The sequence below is a fragment of the Urocampus carinirostris genome, chromosome 16, assembly GCF_059441175.1.
Source record: "Urocampus carinirostris isolate Australia breed hairy pipefish chromosome 16, RoL_Ucar_1.0, whole genome shotgun sequence".
Classification (NCBI taxonomy): Eukaryota; Metazoa; Chordata; class Actinopteri; order Syngnathiformes; family Syngnathidae; genus Urocampus; species Urocampus carinirostris.
In genome coordinates this window covers 30,830,618-30,856,578 of record NC_142364.1, presented here as the reverse complement: position 1 = coordinate 30,856,578, position 25,961 = coordinate 30,830,618, and the positions used below count along the sequence as shown (strand labels likewise).

General features: G+C 38.5%; 2 protein-coding genes across 2 annotated transcripts; both read left to right on the top strand.

Moving 5' to 3' along the window:
- Positions 1-6: 6 nt before the first annotated feature.
- tmc2a (transmembrane channel-like 2a) lies at positions 7-13,999 on the top strand. The gene is made up of 19 exons (XM_088356066.1): positions 7-38; positions 119-515; positions 1,152-1,307; positions 1,400-1,490; positions 1,570-1,651; positions 1,717-1,823; positions 2,095-2,193; positions 3,288-3,430; positions 3,509-3,656; positions 3,741-3,929; positions 4,608-4,787; positions 4,869-5,027; positions 7,170-7,298; positions 7,877-7,944; positions 8,655-8,894; positions 9,286-9,411; positions 9,517-9,595; positions 12,187-12,307; positions 13,806-13,999. The coding sequence occupies exons 1-19, from the start codon at positions 11-13 to the stop codon at positions 13,997-13,999; spliced, it is 2,736 nt and encodes a 911-aa protein (XP_088212192.1). The 5' UTR covers positions 7-10.
- Positions 14,000-16,203: 2,204 nt separating this feature from the next.
- LOC148351046 (annexin A1-like) lies at positions 16,204-24,871 on the top strand. The gene is made up of 11 exons (XM_088355976.1): positions 16,204-16,642; positions 16,721-16,826; positions 17,709-17,803; positions 18,576-18,689; positions 20,736-20,826; positions 21,706-21,842; positions 22,947-23,040; positions 23,501-23,596; positions 23,716-23,774; positions 24,445-24,567; positions 24,641-24,871. The coding sequence occupies exons 1-11, from the start codon at positions 16,574-16,576 to the stop codon at positions 24,695-24,697; spliced, it is 1,041 nt and encodes a 346-aa protein (XP_088212102.1). The 5' UTR covers positions 16,204-16,573; the 3' UTR covers positions 24,698-24,871.
- Positions 24,872-25,961: the final 1,090 nt, after the last annotated feature.

Sequence of the window (25,961 nt, the reverse complement as noted above, 5' to 3'; positions counted from 1 at the left end):
TGGGATTGATATGGAAGAAGACGCAAGTGACAGTGATGGTAAGTTGGTAACCATATTCAGTTCCATGTTGCCCATATGCGTTGACCTCTTACATTGTCCATCCAAACTTTCAAATAAGATGGCGCCGCCCGCAGTCGAGGAAACAGGAAGAAAGCAGGTGGGAGGACAGCCGCAAAGGGAAGAGCCCGTGGGAAGAAAGCAGCCAGTGAAGACGAAGAAGATGAAGAGGAGCCGGAAACTCCTCGGACAAGAAAGGGCCCAAACGCAAAGAAGTCCACCAACAAACGTGATGACGAAAGTGAGGACAGTGGCTCCAAGAGGAAGAAACGAGGAGGAGCTGCCAGTAGGAAAAAGGGAGGCAAGACCTCAGATAGTGAGGAGGAGGACAGTGATGAGCGGAGGGGAAAGAAGGCAAAAAAAGGAGGGAAGAAAGGTGGAAAGGAGGAGGATGACAGTAAAAGCAAAAAGGGAGAAGCCAAGGGAAAAGACAAAAAGAAAAAGAAGAAACAAGAGAGGTAAACTCTGTCCACATTTTTATGACCAAAAAAATACCACAACACTTGAAGTAACTCTTTATTGCAAAATTAAAGACTCAAAAGGAATATCTATCTACAGATCTATGTATGTATTTAACACATATCTACGTATCTATCCAAGACATATCTACGTACCTATTAAAGACATATCTACGTACAGTGGCTGTTTGGGCCTCCATTACTCTAAACTCAGCATTTTAATTAGACGTATTAGGTATGTTGAGTTTGAGTTGGAAAAAAATAATAGCCTCTGTTTTAACCCATCTCTGGAGGGAGCCATTTTGAAAATGCTACCAAGCAAAGAAGACGTTGAAGTTGCCAATCGTCTTCAAACTACAAATCAGGACTCGGGTAAAAAAAAGCCACAAATAGTCATTAGCTGACCGTTGAAGACTGATCAACTGTGATGTCATATTCCCTCAACACCAACTAACAAAATTGCTGCTCTGAGACAGATTGAATTATACTCTTCATATTAAACTAATTTTCATGGTTAGACTATTTGGAGCCCATAGAAGAAAAACTTTGGATTGACCTCAGCTTTGAATTTTTTAGTGTACCGTAATCTGTTGCAAAAGATTTTCGAGTTCTATGAAGTTGTTCATCCTTCACCAGTTCGTCGGACTCCAGTTCAAGCTCTGACGATGAAGAGGAATCATTATCGGAAGGGGAGATGGCCCTGCTAATGGAAGAGGTAGAAGAGAAAAAAAAACTGATATCCACTATCAGGAACAAGCCTTGGAGGATGAAGAGGCGACTCACGCACCTCAAGTAATTGTCTACTAGAGGTCATCGAAACATGTTTTTGATGTTTATGGCCAACAATGGCAACAAACCTTTACATCCTTTGTGTGTATTTTTAGGGAAGCTCAGGAATTTGTGGATAAGTTTGAAGGAGCTCTTGGCAAAGGAAAAGGAAGGAAGTGGTATGCCTACAAAGTCATGATGACAAAAGTTAGCGAAATACTTCTGTTATTTAGCGCATGCACAGGTTTAGCATCACAATAAAATGTTTCTTTTTGTGTTTTCAAAGAAATGGATTAAATTCCAGAGAGACTTTGAAAATTTCAAAACCGCATGTATTCCCTGGGAGAGGAAGATCAAAGAGGTGGAAAGTGAGTTTACAGCTTATGAGCAAGCTGCTATTGTACCAATGATTGACAACTTTCAATGTCCTCAGGTCACTTTGGTTCATCTGTTGCATCTTACTTCATCTTCCTGCGATGGATGTATGGGATGAACCTCGTCATGTTCGGTTTTACCTTCGGATTAGTGGTCATTCCTGAGGTGCCATAGTAATTACTTGTGTTGTGCGAGGACTGGTACCAGGTTTTGGTTTCTGCTGATATCACCCTTTATAGGGTATCAATACTCGCGATGCCTCTAGTTGCTATTTAACAATCGAGTAGCCACAGTTAAAATCATTTTCATACAAACCCAATATTATTGGGGTGTCAAACATTTTGATGCCACATCGTATTGGCTATGTCATTACTAGTGACGAGCTATCATTTGTAATCTTCAAATTACTTTTGCTTTGTTTTTCTTTGTAATGCAGGTTCTGATGGGCCTTCCTTACGGTTCTATTCCCAGGAAAACTGTTCCTCGAGCAGAACAGGCAACTGCTCAAGACTACTCGGTCCTTATGGACTTCAATGTGAGTTGTTGTCACTTAAACAAGTCACTGGGTCGAATATCTAGTTCCAGTTCAGGATGCCTAACTCATCGGCAATGTGGATTAGTAATGTTTTACAGATAGAGACATAACACACTATTATTATAACTTGGGCCAGCCTCTAAGCACTACGTAGTAAATATTTTTGCCAATTTATTATGACAGTATTTTCTCTTTAAAGTCTTTACTGCATGTTTATCCTTAAGTGCCATTTGTAATCTCTTTGCATACAATGTTTCACTACGTTGATATAGATGGCAATAAAGAAATTTCAGTTCAATAATGAACTAGATAGGATTTATGATAGGAATTGTAAAATATAAATATATTGCCTGAAATATTATGACTAAAATTCAAACTCGATACCCTTTATCGTGCTACTACCAAGCTATATTACAGGCATAGGTACTTGCATCAGCTCTCGATAGTGTTATTGTTTGCCATGCCTGTCGCCATTCAATCAAATATTTTCTGGCCGACGGTCATCCATATTCTTTTAAATGTATCATATTATATACATTTTTTAGATTGTATGTTATTCAGAAAATATGACTTAAAAACATGCAGGGAAATTTACTTGAACGTTACTGCTTTTGTCTGACAGATGTAAATTCGAAGCTCAGCAGTTTCCAATATTACAATGGCTAATATCGTCCCCCACCCCAAAGAAAAAAATTATCCTCTCCCAAAGATGTTTTCAATGAAGTTCCTTTAAATCAGGGGTCTCCTACGTGGTGTTCACAGGCACCAGGTATTCCCTTAAGAACACCTGAGTAGCACCAAGGTTTCTTAATTTTCCTCATACTGAGGTTTTTGAGGTTTTATTTGTATTGCCCATGACCACAAAATAGTCTCAAAGTGCTTAAAATGTCCACATTTGACGTTTAGTAATCTCCCTCGATCTTAATCCTATGAATTCATTATTATACTGATACCACTAGAACAGAAAATTCCTTCCTTACCCCTCAAGAACGCCAACAATATTTAAGAAAAAGCCTATAGATCCCAATTTAATATTTTCTACTAGAAATTGAGTAAGGAAATATTATACAATATAATATTATCCCAACCTTCAGGGTTATTGCAAGTATTCTGTCCTGTTCTACGGATATTACAATAGCCAGAGGACCATCGGCTTGCTGAAGTTCCGGCTGCCTTTAGCCTACCTCATGGTTGGGATTGGAACATTCGGCTACAGTTTGATGGTCGTGATCCGCACGTGAGTTATGTGCACTAGGATTTGCAAAACCTTGTGCTTTCTTCTCCCCTCCTCACATGTCTCTGTTTCTTCGGTTAGAATGGCAAAGAATGCGGACCTTGGTGGTGGGGACGGAGAAGATGGCGAGTTTACTTTCGCTTGGAAAATGTTCACAAGCTGGGATTATCTAATCGGAAATGCAGAAACTGCCGACAACAAGTACGCCTCCATCACCACCAGCTTCAAGGTACCCATAGAAAAACCAGTCTCATGAATGTGAATAGTAGCAACTACATGCAACTGCTTTTTTGCAACTCCTGTGCAAGATCAGGAGTCCATTGTGGATGAGCAAGAGAACCAGAAAGACGAGAATATTCATCTGAGGAGGTTCCTCAGGGTTCTGGCTAACGTCCTCATCACTTGCAGCCTAGGAGGAAGCGGGTACCTCATCTACTTTGTGGTGAAGAGGTCACAGGAGTTTGCCAATAGAAACGATCTCAGCTGGTATGAGAAAAATGAGGTAATGTCAAGACATTGTTAGATGTACAAATGCAGTACACAATACAATTGTTTGTAGAAAAGGCTATACTACTGCTCAGAATTCACCTTTGAAGTTGTAATTCAACAAATCGCTGATCTGATCTTTTTGGGCGTTTGCATGCATAAATAAGAAGGCTATGGTATAGATTAAACAAAAATAACCCAAATTGGTTAGAAAATGTCCAATCTGGTACTTGGATCAAATTGATCCATTTTTTTGTTTTTGTTGGTTTCAAATAACTTAGGGATCTGTCTGTGCTGTCATTATATGCAGGTGATTATCAAGTGCCTGGTGTGCTTAATCAGTTTATTAGTCCAATAGCACGCGTTGGTGCGCTGGACCCTCACAGATGATGCTTTTTTGGAACAGGAGGGGTGGAAAAACAACCCCATTTTTTACACAAAACACAGTAATCCTCTGGTATATTAAGTTCACCTTTCGTGGTCTCGCCACTTCGCAGATTTTTATTGTGAAAATTGTAATGTAAAAAGGTTAAGCTGTAGTTACAGTATGCATTACTTTGATTTAAATAAATGTTTGGACATGTAAACAGGTCTTTTTTATCGGCCAAATTGTTTTTTAAAGTGTAAAGCAATTATTTGGTACTGTGATACTTTCTTGCTAGTAAGTACTATCGGTACCTTTCTTCTGCTCCAGTTGGAGATTATCATGTCATTGCTGGGCCTCCTGTGCCCCCCACTGTTTGAGACCATTGCCGAGCTGGAGGACTACCACCCTCGGATTGCCCTTAAGTGGCAGTTGGGGCGCATCTTTGCACTTCTGCTGGGGAATCTCTACACATTCCTGTTTGCACTCTTTGATGAGGTCAACACCAAGGTGAGACTTGTCAGCAGTTCACACATTTTCTAAACAACACTCTAGTAATATTTCACAAAACTTGTCCTGCCTTGCCCTTAGCTCGAAGAAGAAGAGTCCATTAAGAATGCGACCATTTTGGCTCTGAAGGAGTATCACGCCAATTACACACGCTTGATCAATGACACTGAGGCTACCCCACCACCAATGAACCCTGCCGATGTCATCAGAGGACCTTGCTGGGAGACAGCAGTTGGCATAGTAAGAACAGATGTTTTCCTAAATAGATGGCTTATTGGGTTTCATTGTAAAACCTGTAAAGGTGAAACAGCTCTCTTAACTGGACTCAGACTAATAAACATAGTTACAAACTAGGGATGGACAATAGGTGCTTATACGTACAAGCCTTTTTTATAGTATCAGAACTTGCAATTGTAAAGGCTTGGTCACACAGCCTTTCACGGGCGTATCGCAGCTGAATCACGGCCAGAAGTTTCTGCCCGTGAAGCAGACGCGGTGGAAAATGTGCAAAATTGGCTAAACCCGCTGTTTACCTGTGGTATGCCCTCGAAACAGACGCCGGCGACTGTATCGCGGGTAACCGCGGGTGCATCGTGTTTGACCGTGCTTACACGCGGTACACACGCTAATGCACGTGATAACACCGCGATACAGGCGCAGAACAAACGTGCTATGACCGTGCTCCACCCGCGATTACCCGCTAAAATTTCGCGTCCTACCTGCGTGTAACCACGTCTTGGCCGCGGCCGTAGCACGTCCTAGCACGTTCGTACCGCGTCTTTACCTCGTGTGTACCACGTGTGCCGCCCGCGGTTACCCGCGCAAAACTTTTTGAGCAGCGCAAAACTTTTTCGCCGCGCGTGAATTTCTTACCGCGTGTAAAGCACTGCTGTATCTCGTCTGTATCGCAATCTCAAAGCGTCCAACAGCGTCTGCTTCACGGGCAGAAATTTCTGGCCGTGATTCAGCCACGATACGCCCGTGAAAGGCTGTGTGACCGGGCCTTAACAGACACCAAGACTGATTTCTGGCAGAAATTTAACAAAAAATAACTGCAAGATGAAGGAATGATAAACCACCTTCAGGTCAGGTGGGCAAAGCTATGTAGGTCCTCATGAATAGAGACGTCAGGGTTGCCAGGGCAGCCTAAACGCGAAAGATTGAGGAGGATGAGGAGAATGTGGCAGGGATAAATTCCAAACTTCAGAAGAAACTAAATGGTGACCTTTGGGGCTAATGCTTCATTGACAGAGAATGGAAATCACCTGCTTTAAAGATAGCAGGCCTACAGCATTTGCGTCACACCCACCGACAACCAGAAGCAGCACACTGATACTTCAAAATCACGAATTAAGACGTGTGCTGAGAATTATAAACCCCAGAAAGGTGGCTGGTCTGGACGGAGTACCAGGGATGGTGCTTACAAACTACGCTTACTAGCTGGCTGTGATGTTCACTACGTTCTTCAAGCACTCCATGTCCATCCTGCCTCTCATCATCCACCAACAAGTCATCAGTTGTCAGCCTTGATACTGCAGGTCTGCTGTACCATACAAGTGTTTTAAGAGTTTGGTGTTTGAAGACCACAAAGAGTCCCCCCCTCCCCATACTGGACCCTCATCAGTTAGTTTACAGAACAAACTGCCTCACTGATGATGTTATAAATACAGCAATTTATACTGTGCGGCGTAACCTGGGGCAACAGAGGATCTATGTCAGGTTATTTTTCTTTGTCTTCAGCTCAGCATTCAAAATATTTATCCCAGATGTTATGTTGAAGAAACTCTCCAAACCTACGTTTTTTTCCTTCAGCTGCTGCTGGATTATGGACTTTCTTTCTAACTGCCCACAGTCTGTGAACTTCTTCCACCACGTCTATTCTACCTCAGCACTGAGCATTGGCTAGTTCTGAACTTCCTGCTGTTCACACTGTACATATTGTGCCGAAAAAGAAGTTTTTGTTTTTTGTTGTTGCTGCTAACTATTATTGCACCACTTAACATTGCACTATTGTTACATACACTATTCTGTTTCATTTACAAATATTGCCCCATTATTATAGCTTAGGGCAGTCTCTTAGCACTACATTGTCACTATATATTTTTTCTTCTGCCTTTAATACCCCCTCCTTTTCCCCCTTTAAAGTCTTTATTACATTTTTACCCTAGAGTGCCATGGCCAATCTCGTTGCATCCAATGTTGATATCAATGACAATTAAGACAATTTAATTCAATACTGTACTGGTTGGTTTCGACAGAACAGTTATTGATTTAGCTAGTTATCTAGCCTGTAGATAGCCAGCAATATATATTCTGCTTACAGTATTCGTTTGTTTATTTATGTATTCATCTATTTATGATTTTAAAAAAATCTTTTTGTAGGAGTTTGTAAAGCTGACTGTGTCGGACATCCAAGTCACCTATTTGACAATCCTGATAGGTGACTTTGCCAGAGCTGTCATTGTGCGTTTCCTCAACTACTGTTGGTGCTGGGACCTGGAAGCTGGATTTGTACGTTTCATTGTTAGACATTTAAATGTATTTAAGAAAATAATGCAAAGTGAGCTATCTTTAAATTGTTTCAGTGTATACTTTTCCTAAATACATCATTAGCATTAGTTTTCCCCATTTACACAAAAGGGAGATACTTTTGTTAACTAATTTATTATTTCATGATATATTTTTTTGAAAGAAAATATTTTTCGTATTTTGAGACTTTTGGGGTAAAATGAGATAATAAATGCTTAATATTAGCAAAATGATGGTGTTAATTTCAACGTTTTTTCCCTTATTTTTTTGGTAAATATAAATAAATGATATGTATAAAAAACAATTCTTGAAATTAGCAAAGCATTCATCGTTTGGGATATGAATTACAGTTATTATTTGTTTGCGGTGTGAAATGGCTCTATATAAATCATCTTGAAGAAATCAAACCCGTTCAGCAAAATATGTCTAGAATACACCATTTCCCCCCTCGATTGTTTAAAAGCATGCTTACAAAACTTGGGGATCAGGATAAAGAAATGGTCAGAAAGTCATCTGTAAATACATGTAGACTCAAGCCAATATTGGTTTTATGTCTTCAGCCATCGTATGGAGAGTTTGACATCAGTGGTAATGTTTTGGGACTTGTCTTCAATCAAGGAATGATCTGGTATGAACTTGTTTTAATCCTTCATTTAATATGGTTGTATTAACTTAAGAGCTTTTGAATCTGTCAGTATTAAGTGAGTGGGAATCCCTTTTAAGTGTTGAGAAACATCTTCCGTAAATTCCGTACTACAAGCTGCCCTTTTGCGCAAAACATGCGCTCTGAACAATACACCGCAGTGACGTTTGGAAACATTTTAGATGCCCTTCTAGAGAATTATGTTTTTGCCAACATTTTTCGTATAATACATATCATGATAGGTTTGACGCTACTTTATTTAAAACTTACAACATGCGATATTTTTTTTTTTTTTACCCACAAATCAATTCCTCAATTTACACATCCGAGTTGAAGAGCTGTGGAAATTATCTATCAAAAATACTTTTCGTATCATGGGCTGAATGTCAGGTTGTTGAAGTTCCCTTCAATCCTTGAGGAATGATAGCAAATTAATGCAAATGGTTAATTATGGCAGAAACCACCAGTAAAAAAGCACAAAAAGACACGCCGCCTGTGACTCAATCTGGCACTATTTCGACAATTGTTGCTTTGTTCTCATTAACTCCTCCCACACATGTTAACTGGATTCAGTCAAGATTGACTATTCAAATATAGCAAATGGACCAAAAACTCTTCAGTGACTTACCAGTCTTTGCACACCAAGCAACATATTGAGCTAGATAATTTTGATTTTGTCAGTGCTCTCATTTTAGGATGGGGGCCTTTTACGCTCCCGGTCTGGTTGGCATCAATGTCCTTAGGCTGCTCACGTCAATGTACTATCAGTGCTGGGCTGTCATGGCCACCAACGTCCCTCACGAAAGAGTCTTCAAGGCCTCCAAATCCAACAACTTCTACATGGGGCTCCTGCTCCTCATCCTTTTCCTCAGTTTGTTGCCGGTTGTCTACACCATTATGACTCTCCCACCCTCATTCGATTGCGGACCATTCAGGTAACGCCTTGGATAAAATACGCTACTGTTCAAAAGTTTGGGGTCACCTGGACAATTTTGTGTTTTCCGTGAAAGGTCAGACTTTTATTTATTAAATGAGTTGTTCAATATAAGCAAATACAATGTACTATTACTACACACGAGTGCTGGTTGCTGGAAATGGGCCTATATACACCTATGTAGACAACGCATTAAAAACAGACATTTGCTGCTAAAATAGTAATAAACCATATTAACAATGAATGGGGTGTATTTCTGAACAAATGAAAAGAAATACGTAGTGCTTTTCCTTAAAAAACAAGGATATTTCTTAAAGTCCCCAAACTTTTTAACGGCTGTGTACATTAAGCATTCTCACAGTTCCGTACATCAAAGTTTTAAATTTTTGAAGCGGAAAGGCCAAAATGTTTGACGTGATCATCGAGACAATCGATCTCGACCTGCCGGCCTTCATCGGGACGCTGTTTGGCTATGTGGCCAACCCGGGACTCATTATACCAGCTGTTTTGCTGATGGTGTGAGTACAGAGCTAAATACAGTACAAGATACAAATACAATACTTTTAAAAAATGTTTTACTTTGCTGTCACTGTGTATACTAAAAATGGTACTTTTCTCCCCAGACTTGCCATCTACTATTTGAATTCCGTTTCAGAGGCATACAAAAACTCCAACTTGGATTTGAAGAAGAAGATGCAGATGGTAAAGAGTACAGTGATCCCTTGCTATAACATGCATGAGTTTTTATGGTTTTGTTACTTCACAGAACGGCATTGTGTTCTGCATTCAGATTGGTTTAACAGTCCCAAAGATGGTAGTCATTGGTCATAAATAGATAACTGATTACAATATACAGTACTTTTATTTGTTAAAAAAATACTTGGGCTTATAAAAATATGTTGTTGTTTTTTAATTCAATGCATTAAAGGATTTATTTGTATGACAATTGTACAAAATATAGGTTTCTACTTCACGGAGTTCGCCTATCAAGGGTTCATTTTAGAACCTAAGCACCGTTAAAAACGAGAAGTCACAGTATACATTCCAGAAACACTAAATACCCAAATGGGGTCCAGATTGGACACCACTTATATCAATTTGATCAACAACTATTTTTTGGATGTTGCAGAAAAGTACTTCAGCGTTTTGGGTTATTGAAAACAAAATGGTCCAGTTTCTAGGGGTTATACAAGACTAAGCAATTTGTTTTGGTTTTTTTTAAACAAAAAGGCTTGATTTTTTTTAAAGAACTTCTTTGGAACAAAACAACAAAATTTTGGAATGGTTCTGATACAGAATGGCCTTATATTTGGGGTTTATTTGATCAAAATACCCAATTTTGGCTGTTGTTTTGTTAAAAACAATCTAATCTTTTAGGTTGCTTTAAAGAAATAGACCCAATTTTGGGGATGCTCAAACAAAGACACGATTTTCTTTTGTGCAAATGATCTCAATTTGTTGACTTTTAAACAAAATGGTCCAATTGTTTTGACTCTTAAATAAATCAATTTATTGTGTTTCTTCAAACAGATTGACACATTTTTCAGGTCATTTTAAAGAATAAGATTTTGTAATGCACAGGAGGACCCAATTTTTTTACTCCCCCCCAAAAATCTCATTTTTTTTCAGGCCGCTTTAAACCAATCGACTCTATTCTGGCCAATATTTTTTTTAGTATGTCACTTTAAACAACAAAAAAGGATAACTTTTCTTTGTAAAGAATTACTCTTTTTCAACGTTTTAATAAAATGATTATGTTTACTGTTTGTTGCTACTTCATTACCCATTATTGGGCTATTTTTTTCTTTATTAACAATAGACGGGGTGCTGTTATAAACAAAATATGTTGGGTCAAATTAAAGGTGTTAATCAGTTCACACTTCAGAGAAATTGGGTTATTTTTGAACCAACCTCCTTCTAGAGTGTTTAAAACATACAAGTGTTGCGAATATGGGTGGTAAATAAATTATTCCAACAAACAATTTATTGACCAATTGAATTAAAGAGCCGGGTTTATTCTTTCAAAACTCGTCTTGCCTTTTTGGAGCATCACATACGTTTTTGGATCATTATGTCAGGAAAATTAATGAAAAACCTTGTTTAGTTATTCTGAAGGATGGCTACACACATTAGGTGAATTCTTTTTACCTTTTTTGATCAAGACACACATACTCTTGGATTTATGGAATTTTCTGTTACTAATCATCTAATGAAGAAGCTTGAATAGAACACGAAACAAGAATAAGAAAATAAAACAAAAATATAAAATAGAAGTTGAGAACTTAATCTGGCACCATTTGGATAGACAAGAACATTGGCTTGATTTTTACGTTATTGTATTTTGAGTTCCCAATTTTGCGTAATACCAATACCTAGCAACAACGAGATGTTCTGCGAAGTTCTGCGTCGATAAAGATGAAGGCACAGTCTCCATGTCCTCTGCTGTAGAGCGATGAGGAATCCTGGTAGGCTTGATAACTGGTTGGAACGAGGACCACAGGATACAGAGTGTTGAAGGAGAGGTTGACTGCGGATGGCTTGAGGCTTCTCCGAGGTTGCTGGCTTTGTTCCACTGGTTTGGCCGCTAGCTTAATCAAGCTTGGCTGCCGTCCTGGCAAGTCTGGCTGGCTGCCTGTTGAGCTGAGACCTGGCCAGGACCTACCAGTTTTTTCTGTCAGGACATGCCCTGCTACCTTCTGGCTGGCCAAATTCAGACTGCCCTTGTGAGGTGAGACGTGTACCAGCTCTGGGGTCCGGGAGGGGCAGACCCCCTGTGGTGGAGTTGTGACGGCGACCTTTGATGCACAACTGAAGCGGTATCCCGCCTTTCCCAACTTCACATTCTAGCGGTATCAGTCAGATAACATATCTATGTGATTGACTTAAAACACAGTACAGGTATTTACCTCCCATGTTTTGACAATATTTGATCATTTTCTGACATTGAATACTCTACACAAGACTGTATATATTGGAGTAGAAAATGAGAGTTTTGTTTCCTAAAAACTCTTACACCTTTCATATAACAAAGACAATTCCTACAGTCAGAACCCATCCCTTACACCCCAAAATAACAATGAAAACCCAAGAGACTGAATGAGAAACCTGTCAAGTTTTGGTTTAAAAAAAGAACCTAATGGGAGATACCCAAAGGAAAAACTAAATGAATAAATAAAAAACAGAAACGTAAAAAGATAAGAATATTACAGAATAATAAATCCTGTAACAAATTAAATTTTTGGGGACATTTTTTGGTAACAATTCACTACTCGCTGCCCCTATTCCATGTTTAGGCTCGTGATGAAGAAAAGAACCGTCGCAACAACACAAACAGCACCAACGAAGTTATGAAAGACTTGGAAGACCTGCTGCCAGACCGCTCGCTAGCGCCCCCACCTCCACCACCAGAGCCGGGTTAGCAAATTATTTTAATCAATCGCAGTGCTAGATTATGTTTATTTTATTTGTGTGATACTCTGCAGGTGTCTTAATTACCGTATATTACAATAACACAATTTTTGAGGATCTAGTAATTTATTTACTAAAAGCTGTAAACTACACTTCTGTTTAAAAGTTTGATGTCACCCGGGCACGTTTGTGTTTTCCATGAAAAAGTCACATTATTATTTCTCAAATTATTTGTTTAAAGACTCTTTCCTTGGTCTATATTAATCTTTTCCTTTTGCTGGCCAGTTTCACATATGGCGTTTTCTTTGCAACTGGTGTTTGGTGGGTACTATTTACCGAAACTGCTAGTTGAGGATCTGCAAGTCATAAATTTCTCGAGATACTCTATTGTGCTTGTCCTCTTGCCACTTCTCTTTCTACGTTAGTTAGAGTCTGATTGTGCTGTTCTCTGAAGGGAGTAGTAAATTTGTATTATTTGCCCTCATGTAGGTTTTAGATGAGGGGATGGTGTCATAGTCTGTAAAAATAGTTTGCAATAGTCTTTGATCTGTGCAGCCCTTTGAGACTCTTTGTAATTAAGGGCTGTAACAAATAAACATGACTTGACTTGACTTAAACACTGTAGTCAGAGACTTTCAGTTTTCAAGCAATTTCATTTCTTAGAGCAAGAACAGACTGTTTCACACTAAGGTTCTCTTTCTCGGGCTATTCTGAAAGTTTAATCACAACCACAATTGCGATGCTCCGGATACTCGACTAGCTTAACAGGAAGGTCAGTTTTATAGCTTCTTTAACCAGCTAAACTGTTTTCAGTTCAGCTAACATAATTGCACAAGGGTTTTCTTATCATCCATTAGCCTTCTGATACAATTAGCCAAAACAGTGTACAGTACTGTAGCGTCCGGTGAAAAGAAAGGCGACGATTTAACAACAGGTCGCTTTATTGATCAATGGCTACTGTCGGCTATAGCCACGCCGCAAAAGAATATAACAGTTACACCACTCAAGAATCGACGGCTCTCGTTAACTCCAAACGCATTCTCCACCACTCTCTCACAACGAGTCTTTCCCAATCCCCCTCGCCCTTTCGGCTCTCAGCCAACCAATATTCGACTCCAGATATGAAAATGTGTGTCACTGGTGAAATAGTCATTTACTACTATAACAATGTTTGGGGTGTGTTTTTCATTAGTTTCATGTCATCTTCACTGAAAAAAAAAACAGTGCTTTTCTTTTAAAAACAAGAACATATCTAAACGTCCCCAAACTTATGTCAAGAACCAGAACTGGATCAGGACCCAAACGCATGATGTTCTCACACAAGCCTTTTATTTTACGGGAAGTGGGGAGTCATGCACGTTAGACAGCGGTCTGGTGTGGAAAGACAGAAACCACACGGGTGGGACCAATTGGGCACCATGGCAACCCTGACAATGAAGGATATAGGTTTTACGAAATAAAAAACAAATGATCTTGTATCTTCTTTTACGTTCTTGTTAAATAGATAAAAAGACACCAGATACAAAGGCACTGAAGACAAAATCGGGCGCTGCTGGAAAAGGTGTTCAGAAAGATGCAGCAACACCCAATTCAAACGGCAGAGGGGCTGTGGTAAAACCGCCTGGTCCCAGAGGACCGGGACCGGTGTCCGGTCCTGGTCGAGGACGTGGCCGTGGGAGAGGACCCCCTCCGAGATAATAATAACATGATGACATCCTTTTTTTTAACACTGGACACGAAGAGACAGTAACTGTGGAAAAGGACTCACGGGGATTGCAATGGAGCATTTTTCCATTTTTAATCATGAAATATGTATTGTTTATAAACTTGTGTTTGCAGGGAAATAGTTTTAGGATTTCTGAGTGATTGCAGTTACTTCAGACTACCAAAAGAGGACGCTAAATGTACTCTCTATAAAATAACGATCAGTCTCATAATTTTGAAGGAGCTTTTATGGGGAATTTAGCAAACTTTTTCTTTTAAAATCAATTCACAGTTAATTCATTAGACGATTAATTACTAATTTGGTCAGTAACACACGAACATTGATTGCTTACTAATTTTAAAAAGTCTTCCCACTTCAGGGATTTAAAATTCGTGATGTCAAGCGAACTGTACGTTTAATCCGGTGCGTAATATGATAAAAAAACCTTAAAATCATTCTTAAAATGTACCTATTCCTTTCTTTTTTCCTTTTTCGTCTCTAGAGGGTGCACTGACGATCCCTTAAATTGATATTCTAAATTTTTTGAGGATTTGATTCATTTTTGTGACTTTTCTGTACACATTGGAATATTTTCACAATTAGGTTAATTTTGTTGACATTTTTTTGATTCAAGTTATCTACTCAAGACAAACTGATTCTGCCTTCTTGGATTAAAATATGAGCGAAAATGGTCCCAGAAATAAAATAAATTTGACAACCCTGGTTTTGTGTGTTATTTGGTCACTGTCCTGTAAAGAAATAATACATGTCTGAATGCTGTTGTTTGTTCATAGATCTGAATTGTCTCTCAAAGGTTTATGAGAGTTATTCAAGGAGTAATCATGTTTTAAATCTCTCAATGTAACGTATAACTTTGCTTTTATGTTAAAAAATATCTTAATATTTTGTGTAAAATTGTTTCGTGTTATATATATATTATATATATATATATATATATATATATATATATATATATATATATATATATATATATATATATATATATATATATATATATATATATATATATATATATATATATATATATATATATATATATATATATATATATATATATATATATATATATATATATATATATATATATATATAAAGTGACAAAATAATAACATACACACATTTATTTAAACGACTTACTTCACGATTCAAAAGTCTTTCTGCTTTTCTTCTTTGTTTATTTGAATATGGGAACTTTACTGTTATATTTCATATCTATTATAGAAAGGAGGTAAAACTTATTTTAACTACTGCAAAGGCAGCAAGGTGCTATTTTTTAAAATTTTGTGTTTTCTGTGATGCCTCAAACATCACATCCGTGATATTTATTTCACGTAAAATAACAACGGGCGGCGGCACGGCAGATGAGTGGCCAGCGTGTCTGCGGCACAGTTCTGTAGCTTTGCATGTTTTCCCCGTGCTTTTGTGGATTTCCTCCAGGCACACCGGTTTCTTCCCACGTTCCAAAAACATGTCCGGTCATTTGTTCGGTCCAAACTGTCCCCTGGTGTGAATAAGCAAGTGAGTTGTCTGTCTCTGTGTGCCCTGTAACTGGCATGCAACTGGTTCAGGGCGTCCCCTGCCCACTCCCCGAAGATAGCAGGGATGTACTCGCAACCCTACTGAGGATAAGCTGTGCAGATAATGGAAGGATAGATAACAACGGGATGGGTTTCCTCAATGTTCTCTGGTTCATCAATTGTCTTCCACACAGCTAGAGTGGGTGCTTTGGAGTAGTGCCAGGCTTTCGTGACATCCAGTGGAAAATTTTTAAACTAAACATTGTTTGATGCTCCTTTTTTTTTAGTGCTCCTCTCAGCATTGTCTCATGGGCAACATAAAATGATGTGGCGGGCAACATTTGGCTCATGGGCCATGAGTTTGACACATAGCCTCTAAACTGTACAAGAACAGTTAAGTTGAGTAGGTTTGTCTGCAATGACATATTATTTTTGCCGTCCGTTAATATACTTATGAGAAATTTGGGGAAACGCCAAGCTTGTTTAATACTGCAAAGGGTGCCATCTAGTTGGTTGGACATTGACAAAGAGTTTTGCTAGATTTTCATCAGCATACAGGAAATATTTTTCCACCCTGAACTGAGGAGAGACACATAAATAAGTGGGAGATCCGGTTCAGTCACTTGATAAAACAGCACATTATCGTCGCACAGCAGCCTTCTTATTATTAGTTCGGTAAACAGCTTTTTATTTTTGTTTGGACTTTTTCCTCTAGCAAGATTTTACAAACTGCACATTGTTTAGTTTGAGGGTAAAGCTCTTTTCACAAGCCTGAATAGAACTCACTCAACCAGTAGCTATTTATTGCTTGCTCAGGGTGTGTCAGTTTCAGAAAGTGGCAGATGATAGGCTTAAATTGTGCAGGTGACAATTTTTTTTTCTTTTTTCTTTTTTTTTTAATCATCACACGGGTGGAGTTGCTTTGCATCTCGAAGACGATCTTTCTCAGCACTTTAAATTTCACAATTATCTTTCTTATTCTGTCAGACAATTTTATCAGATCATTTTTAATCATCTTGCCCAGGAAATATGTCTTTCTTCAGGAAATTCTACCAAAATATAATTCACGACAGAAACCCGGATGAAGAAACCATTAAAGTGAGTATTGCCCATGCTCGTTTGAACATGCAAAGGCTCAGAGAGAAAAAACAAAATATTCCTGTGCCTGTATTTAAGGTCAAAGGAAAAAAGACACCTGTGTTCTATGGAACCATTGCCCCATACCCTAACTTCAATGCAAGCAAAGATGCCGAAGTTCTACAGAGTGCCATTAAAAGTAAAGGTATGCAGCATTTTCCGAACTGTATTTTTATTAAAGGGACACTATGTATTATCTAGGACTTCCTAGTTATTAAAGATATCATATTGATCTAAAAATATACTAAAATACATGAATTTTTGTAAAAACATTCATTTTTAAAAATTCTCATAGGACAAAAAACAAGCTTTGAGGCTCACTTACTTTTTGAGGCTCATTGAGGCTGACTTACATGTTTGTCATCTTGCTGATACGGGTACCCAAAAAGCTCAAAAAGGCTGGGCAAAAAAAAAGAAGAAGTATAATGGTTCTCTTGGTCGCTTTGGGTCTCCATGGTTTGTATCCTTCTTTAAGCTTTTTAGCACTCGTTTTTGGTTGCACTACACCATAAAGCGACATTTAATGGTCAAATAATACACACTGTCCTTTTAAAGACTACTATACAAATATGTTTAATTATTTAGAAACATAAACAGCATGTATTCATTTTTTTCCCCTCCAACCCAAAAGCTTTGTGCCGGTCGTAGGTAACTGACAAATATTTCACAAGGTATATGTCACTAAAAAGGTTTGTGAAACATTGGTCTAAATATTTTTAACAGGAAGACCGAACGTACTTTAACACTCCTGATTTTTCTTCTTTTTTATTGGGTTTTTAGTCACCACTCACCAGGAATACAAAAACAATTTTTTTTCAGTATGTATAATAATACTGTATTACACCGTTCAAAGTTACAACATAACATAAAAACAAACCAACCGGATACATGCACAATAACCGCATCAACAACAACAAAAAGGGAACTAGGAAAACAAAACAGAAAAGCAACATTACCTCGACATACATGATAAAAGTAGCATCACTCTAGTGAATCAATTTCCTAAAAAACACATTTTCTCATTCAGGAGTGGATGAAGATGTCATCATTTCTGTTTTGGTCAAAAGGAACAATGAGCAGAGACAGAAGATCAAAGTCGTTTATGAGGCTTCTGAACATCAGGTAAGTGTTATTTTCATCAAATGAATTGATACCCGCGGATTCCAGAAAAATAACTTTTGTGTGGAACTTGACGATCTATTCTTGTTCTTACAAATTAAGGCTATTCCATAGGAGAAATTGCCAAAAAAACTGAAGATTTCCTACAACGGTGTGTAGTACTCCCTTCAGAGTACAGTATAAAAAAGGCTCTATCCAGAAAAGAAAGAAGGAGTGGCAATCATCTGATCTAAAGATGGTTTTACTCTGTAATAAAATCTGTCACAATGCAATTTTATTTGCAACAAACATTTTAGAGTATCATTTCCCATTGTCTTCCTATACTATGTTCTCTATGTACTTTCCTCACATGGCTGAAACCTCTCACTGTCGGCTTTAGAGTAAGGAAGGCAGAGCAATATGCGCGAAAAATAAATGCTTGATCAAGGGTAACATTTGTTAGTGTAACACGCGACAATATTAACAATCTACAATGATGTTGTCGTCTGCTACCAGTGACCACGACGATCGGGATTAGAGCCGAAATGGGAAAGACGAGATCAATCTAACGAAAAAAAAAACACAAATATTGTTATGACGTACACAATTTGAAATGCTCAAAATACTTATCGAATACAGGGCAAACATCCAAGTTGACAGGTATGATTTTGATTTAATATTATTACTAGGTCAAACCTATCATTTGAATGGATAAAATATTGTTAAATTCATAGTCGTTAACATTTTGTGTTCAATTTCTTCTTTTTGGAAAGTGATCTATGTCCATGTTTTGCAGCCTTTAGAAGAAGCCCTGAAGCGCGTCCTCAGGTCGGATTTGGAGGATGTCTGCTTGGCCTTATTGATGCCGCCGGCACACTTTGACGCCTACTTAATCAGAAAGGCGACAAAGGTAAATACTAATCTTATATTTAAAATATCTTAGGTTCTTAATCATTTTTGTTGTTGTTAAAGTTTGTCAGGGATTGCACCAGCACCTTTATATCAGGCGTGTCAAATTCAAATAGATGAAGGGCCCTTATATGAGAGAGAGAGAGAGAGAGAGAGAGAGAGAGAGAGAGAGAGAGAGAGAGAGAGAGAGAGAGAGAGAGAGAGAGAGAGAGAGAGAGAGAGAGAGAGAGAGAGAGAGAGAGAGAGAGAGAGAGAGAGAGAGAGAGAGAGAGATAATTTAGTCTGAAGCTACTAAAATATATACTGAAATATATTCCAGTATGATCAGATAAAAGCAATGTTTTTGTATGGCTCCGTCAGTAATCTTAAATTTTTAACAAGCGTAAAAAGAAAAAAATCCTTAATATGAAAATCCCCATAACATTAATGTCAAATAAAACAAGCTGCTATTGCCAAAGGCTATTATTGTGCTAGTCGCAGTAAACAACCCTGAAGCTAGTGAGAGTGTCTGAAATGTCATCTGCTAAAGCTGGCCAGTTGCCTATGTTGTGCTAGCCGACCTTTAAAGGCTAGATTCTGACCTGGATTACTGTATACAAATGCTAAGGCTAACAACTAACCGCTAATGCTAACTATGTGCTCACTACTTTGAAGAGGCATGTTAAACATATGTTGGATGGTTTATTCCAGCCTGCCCTAGATTTCTCAATATGTGAAAAAACATGTTTCTAGCTCATTTCAGAAGTTATACTTTTTGAAAATAAATACAAATCAAATGTTCCTTACTGCCGATAGAAGGCAGTAAAGGTGTAAAAGTAGGCCCAGCCTAGTAGTGTGAGCTGATGTTATTGCCCATTTATTCTAAACTCTTACCTTGCAGTTCATTTTTATTCATCTCAAAGCAGTATGTGTATTAGTAAAGCATACTTTTATTCATAGCTTCCACCTGAGGTAGTTAATGCTTGTGATGTTTTTTGGTGAGTTGGTTCAGATGTAAAACTGTATTTACTCAACTATTACAAGAACCAAATTGTTAACACATTCAATGCCAAACATATAAATCATTTATTTTCCATTGCTTGTGCTTAGAAAAGACCCCTTTGCACCCATGATTGTATTTGAAGGTTGAGCAACAAATGTAGACTGAATGATAAAGCATACTACTAAAAACAAAGCGAAATGTTTGTCGTCTTTTCACTGAACCGGCCTACCCGAGAACATAAATCCTGGAACCAGCCCCCCGAGTCAAACTGAGTTCGACATGCCTGACTTAAAGTATGAAAAATAAGATTTTTTGTAGTGTATTACAAGCATTAATTTTGAATTTACCAACCAGCTAACCCCTATTTTTAAGGCACCATCTTTTTCTATTTTAGAAAAAGTTGGGCTAAATTGACTTCCAAGAAAAAAATATTCAGAGCATTTTTTATTATTCTCTCAACTGAGGTATTTTTGTAAAAATGCAATTAAGAGCGGCGGCACCGCAGCTAAGTGGTTAGTGCGTCATGGGTTCAAATCCAGCTGCCAGCCTTCCTCTGCTTAGTTTGCATGTTCTCCCCTCACTTGTGTGTGTTTCCTCCGGTCACTCCGGTTTACTTCCGCATTCCAAAAATATGCATGTCAGGTTAATTGGCCGGTCCAAATTGTCCCTAGGTGTGAATCGGCGAATGAGTTATCTGTCTCTGTGTGCCCTACGACTGGCTGGCAACCAGTCTGGGTGTCCCCTGCCCGCTGGTCGAAGATAGCTAGGATGGGCTCCAGCACCCCTGCGACCCTACTGGGGACAAGCTGTGCAGATAATGGATGGACGGACAATAAAGAGCAAAACTCTATTAACCTTAATTAACACTACCTTTATAGAGAGGTATTGTATTGTGAAAAATACACAATTACTCGTGTATGATACAGTATCTCAGGGGCCAAGATCATCTCAGGGGCCTTAGAAAACCTTCTTGTGGGCCACATCCGGCCCCCGGGCCTTGACTTTGACATAGGTGTTTTATCTGATGGCTTCTGAAAATGCAATCACAATTTATTTTTGCAACAGAGACTGGGCACAGATGAAGAGGTCCTCGTGGAGGTTATGGCAACCAGATCAAATGAGGAGATTAAACTGTTGAAGAAGGTCTATAAAGAAGGTTGGATTTTTTTTTGTCTGTTCGATAAATTAAGTCAAAGCACCAAAGTTTGAGGTAAATGAGAAAGTACGGACGAGAAGAGAATAAAGTGAGAAAATATTATGCAAATTCTGCAGAATGATCACAGTGAGGAAAAAACAGAATGCCATTACACACCACAAGTTTGATTTTGAAGGGAGATTGTGCCTGAGATTAGCGCCTCCTGGTGACAGAAATAAAATTGTATTAATTAAAAAAAACAAGATTGATTTGAACTCTGGGCAAAAATACATGAACTATCATATAAACATGCATTTGATACCCGGAGGTCGAGAAAATTGTATTTATTTTACACAATACGAGACGCAACTAGAGACAGTTGACAAGATTGTCTGGCATCTTGTTGCTAAGGATACTCCAAAAAACCTTGCGAAAGACTTGGCAAAAAAAATGAGAAGTAAAATGGTGCATTTTGATCCCTTTGAGTCCTCACAGTTTGTATTATTCCTTGTGCTTTTTAGCACAAAATGTCGGTTGCACTTCACAATACACTACATCTAGTGGTCAAATCTTACACACTGTCCCATTACTGTAAGTGCGGCCCATGGTACTTATGAATTTATAATCAATTAATTGATTGATTTTCATATTAATTCTTGATTTAGCAGTTTTTAAAAGATATTTGAGAGCAGTGGAACAATACTATCAGAATTTTTTTGTTTTGTGGAAAACCTGATTCAGCCCAACATGACCCAGAACTTAGCTCCAGCGGCCCCAAAGTAATTTGAGTTTGAGACCCCTGCTTTAAGGGGATGACATTCCATTAATAACTACAAACATTGTGATTTCATGACAAATTTGATTTTAATGTGTTCTACATATGAATCATTTTCTCACCAGTGTACGGAGAAGACCTGGAGCATGTGATCGAGGATGAAACCAGAGGGGATTTCACGACAGCCCTGCTGGCGATGCTGAAGGCAAACAAAGATGAGAGCACAGAAGTTGACATGTCTCGGGCCCAGAAAGATGCAGAGGTCCAATAATCACTCTACCATAAATTCCAGACTACAAGCTGTCTGGCAGCACATCCTCAACGGGTCTCTTTTGCAGATGGCTTAGAACTGGTGCAGCTCAGGGAATGCGATCGTTTAATTAGAACTAAACATTGCGAGGGCCCACGACAAGTCATGACGGAATGTGATTTCTGCCCAGTGCGCTAAATGTCAAAGTGAAGAAATTTGCGCGGGTAAACAATGGGAGTAATTATGACTCCCTTCAGTACCAAATTGCTTCGTATTTAAATTAGCGACACGCATGAATGGATGGCAGCGATTCAAACTTTCCCTGGAGAGAAAGATCTCAATCTTGCCAGAATCAGCGGGGAAATGTCTAGTACAGAAATGTAACACGTGCGATTAAGAAACTTGTTTATCAACTAGCCTAGTAGTCAATATTAATTAACTTAGCATTAACCTATACCCATGAGAGCGACAATCTGCATGTGCACAAGGGATGGAAAAGCTTAAGATCAGTCGAATGGCTCAGCATGTGTACAGGCTGTTGTCAAGTCAAGTCAAGTCATTTTTATTTGTATAGCCCTAAATCACAAAGAGTCTCAAAGGGCTTCACAGATTATTACACTATATTACACAGGCTATTTTTCAGCCGACGAGAAGAGTAGGTTATTCATATGCTATGGAGTAGAAGTGAGTTTTAAGCTTAGATTTAAACATTTCCACTGAGGTTGCAGATCGTATCTCAGGGGGAAGAGCATTCCACAGCACCGGTGCCCGGATGGAGAACGCTCTCGAACTAGCAGAACACTTCTTTGCTCTTGGGATCACCAGAAGATCGGCACTCTCAGATCGTAGGCTTCGGACCGGGACATAGGGGCAAATCAGATCTGAAAGATAAGAGGGAGCAAGTCCATGTATGATTTTGTATAATACTAAGAGAACCTTGAAATCACATCTAAGGCTAACTGGGAGCCAATGCAGGTTAGCCAAAATCGGTGTTATGTGATCGTACTTTTTTGTCCTAGTTAAAAGCCTCGCTGCGGCATTTTGTACCAGCTGAAGAGACTTGATTCTAGACTTCGGGAGACCACTGATTTTTGTAATTGTGTTGTGCACCCGCAGACTTTGTTTGAAGCCGGTGAGAATTCCAAAAAAACAGACATCCACGCTTTCTTAGACATCCTGACAACACGGAGTGGACCTCAACTCTCCAAAAGTGAGTGTGCCACAGAAAAGCAGGTCAATGCTATGGCTGCTTTACTTGACTTACAAGGTTTGGCAATTATTCTCAAACAAATAGGCGGGGCTGCACGTACCTTGGGAAACAGGTCGAACATGCTTTGTAAAACAGAGAACAAATGTTAAATGTTTAAAGAAAAATTTGGAGGGGTGAATACTGATACCAGGCCTCAGTATCGGTGCCAATACCGGGCTTTTTTAAAGGGACAATGTGTCTTATTTGACCACAAGATGTTGTAACTGAAAACAAGTATTACAAAGTCCAAGGAAGAATACACACTATGGAGATTCAGAGTAACCAAACTGCAATATTTCTTTTCAAAATGTATGCCTTTCACTAGGTTTTTGAAGGTACCTCTGGCAGCAGAATGGCCAACCATTATTACAAAATTTCATAATTTCCTATATGACCTTGTGACCTCCTTTTTGCCTAACAGCATTCCAGAGGTATGCTTGCCTCAGTGACATGACGCTACCTAAAGCTTTGAATATGGAGCTGAGGGGGGACATTGAAGACTGTCTTCTTGACATCGGTGAGCAATGGCCATGCACTCAGTTAGATTATCGTATAAACGTGCAGAAACAAAAATGCACACTAACACACACAAACATGAATAAGTTAAAGTAGAGTGTCATTTGTTTTTATTTCAAGTAAAATGTGCATGGAGTACACCTGCATTCTTTGCTGAGAAGCTGCATCGAGCTATGGAGGTATGAACGAATCCAATATGAATCTTTTTCTTCAAATAGACAGACAGACAGACAGACAGACAGACAGACAGACAGACAGACAGACAGACAGATAGACAGATAGATAGACAGATAGATAGATAGATAGATAGATAGATAGATAGATAGATAGATAGATAGATAGATAGATAGATAGATAGATAGATAGATAGATAGATAGATAGATAGATAGATAGATAGATAGATAGATAGATAGATAGATAGATAGATAGATAGATAGATAGATAGATAGATAGATAGATAGATAGATAGATAGATAGATAGATAGATGGATAGATAGACCAATGTGGTGCCATGGTGCAAAATTATTATTTTTTTTGTGGTTGACTGAGTATCTAATCCTACTTCTGATAATTAACCTGGTAATAACATAGTAACAACATAGTGATAACATAAGTTATTTTATTTAAAAAAAAGCATATCAAACTGGGTGCCCTTTTTTGCTAATTAGTAACAAGTAGTAGCTCTCAGCTTAAACAAAGATCTAGATCGATAGATGGGTAGATCGATACATAGATAGATAGATCTAGCTTTAGAGCCTAGGTCAATTGATCTAAATTGAGAGATGGATCTTGAACATTATTAGTTCTAATGCTCAGCATCTTTTTGGATGACTACTGTATTCTTGCAGCGTCATGGTACCTGTGAAGATACTCTGATTAGGGTCCTGGTGAGTCGCTCTGAGGTAGACCTGAAAAAGATCTTGGAAGAATACAGGGCCATGTATAACTCTACGCTACAGGAGGACATTTTGGTAAAATCAAAGATGCCGCCTGTACTGACAAGTTAACTTTTACGTCAAGTTTGCATTTAACTTCTTTTCACAGAAAGACACAAAGCATCATTTTGAGAACATCCTTCTTGGAATTTGTGGACCCCATTAGTAAAACACTTCATTGGATTTTGAGTCAGAGTTCTCAACACTGCTTCATTGTCCCTTAATTACTCGATGGACAGTGTTGGGACTAATGCATTACAAAAGAACGTGTTCCTGGAATACTATCACTTTTCTTGGTAACGGGTAATGTAACGCATTATTAATAAAACTTTTGACCCTACTATCGTTACTATTTGGTGTGTCACTTTGTCAATCCGCTACTGTATAAATGCGGGTCATTACCGTATTTTCTAAGGTGCACCCGGCTATAAGGTACACGATATTACAATTACTGTTATGGATAAGGTTGGGAAAAGAAGAGCATCAGAAAATAATATATAGTTTATAGAACATGAACTATCATAACGAAATCTTGTTTCACCACTAATAGATTCATGAATAGTTACCGTATAAGATTACAGTATTCTGTTTTTAATATTGGACAACTGCAAAGGAGATTGGTTATGATGCAAATTTGTTAATAAAAAGAAAGTGCTCAAGGGAGGGGTTTTGGAACAGATTTGGAATTTAGCATTCTGTATAGTCATCTCCTGTTCTCCTTGCAAGTTCAAAATCCGTTGATGTATTCTCTCCTTGTTTGAGGGTTTACGAAACTACAAACTCATCCGTAGCTTTTCATTGTAATTATGCATTTCCATTTTTATTTATCATATTTTCCAGCTTATAAGGTACACCGTATTACAAGGCGCACCAAAAAATTCCTTACATTATTTTTTTTAATTAAGTGCGCTTCATAGTCCAGAAAATACAGTCATTATCCTGTCCTCTACTTGTTGATTTATCTTGCTTCACATACATCCCTCACACCTTTATAGGTAATTCCTGAAGGGGATTTATATTTACCTAAAAAAGTACAATTAAATACAGTTACGGTCGTGCCGTTTCAAGTACTGCCTACAAGGACCTTGAAGTTCTCCACTTGTAGATATTCGACCTACCGCATAAACAGTACTTGTATCCACACCAAATTTACAAGTATAAAATAGAAATCCTGCACGGCGGCTGGGTGGTTGGTGCGCAGCCCCATGGTGCAGAGGTTCAGGGATCAAGTCTAGCTACCGCAGCCTTCCCGTGTGGAGTTTGTATGTTCTCCCCGTGCTTGCGTGGGTTTCCTCCGTGCTCTCCGGTTTCCTCCCACATTCCAAAAACATGTATGCCAGGTTAATTGGCCGGTCCAAATTGTCCCTAGGTGTTAATGATAGCGTGAGTTGTCTGACTGTGTGCTCTGCAATTAGCTGTCAATCAGTTCA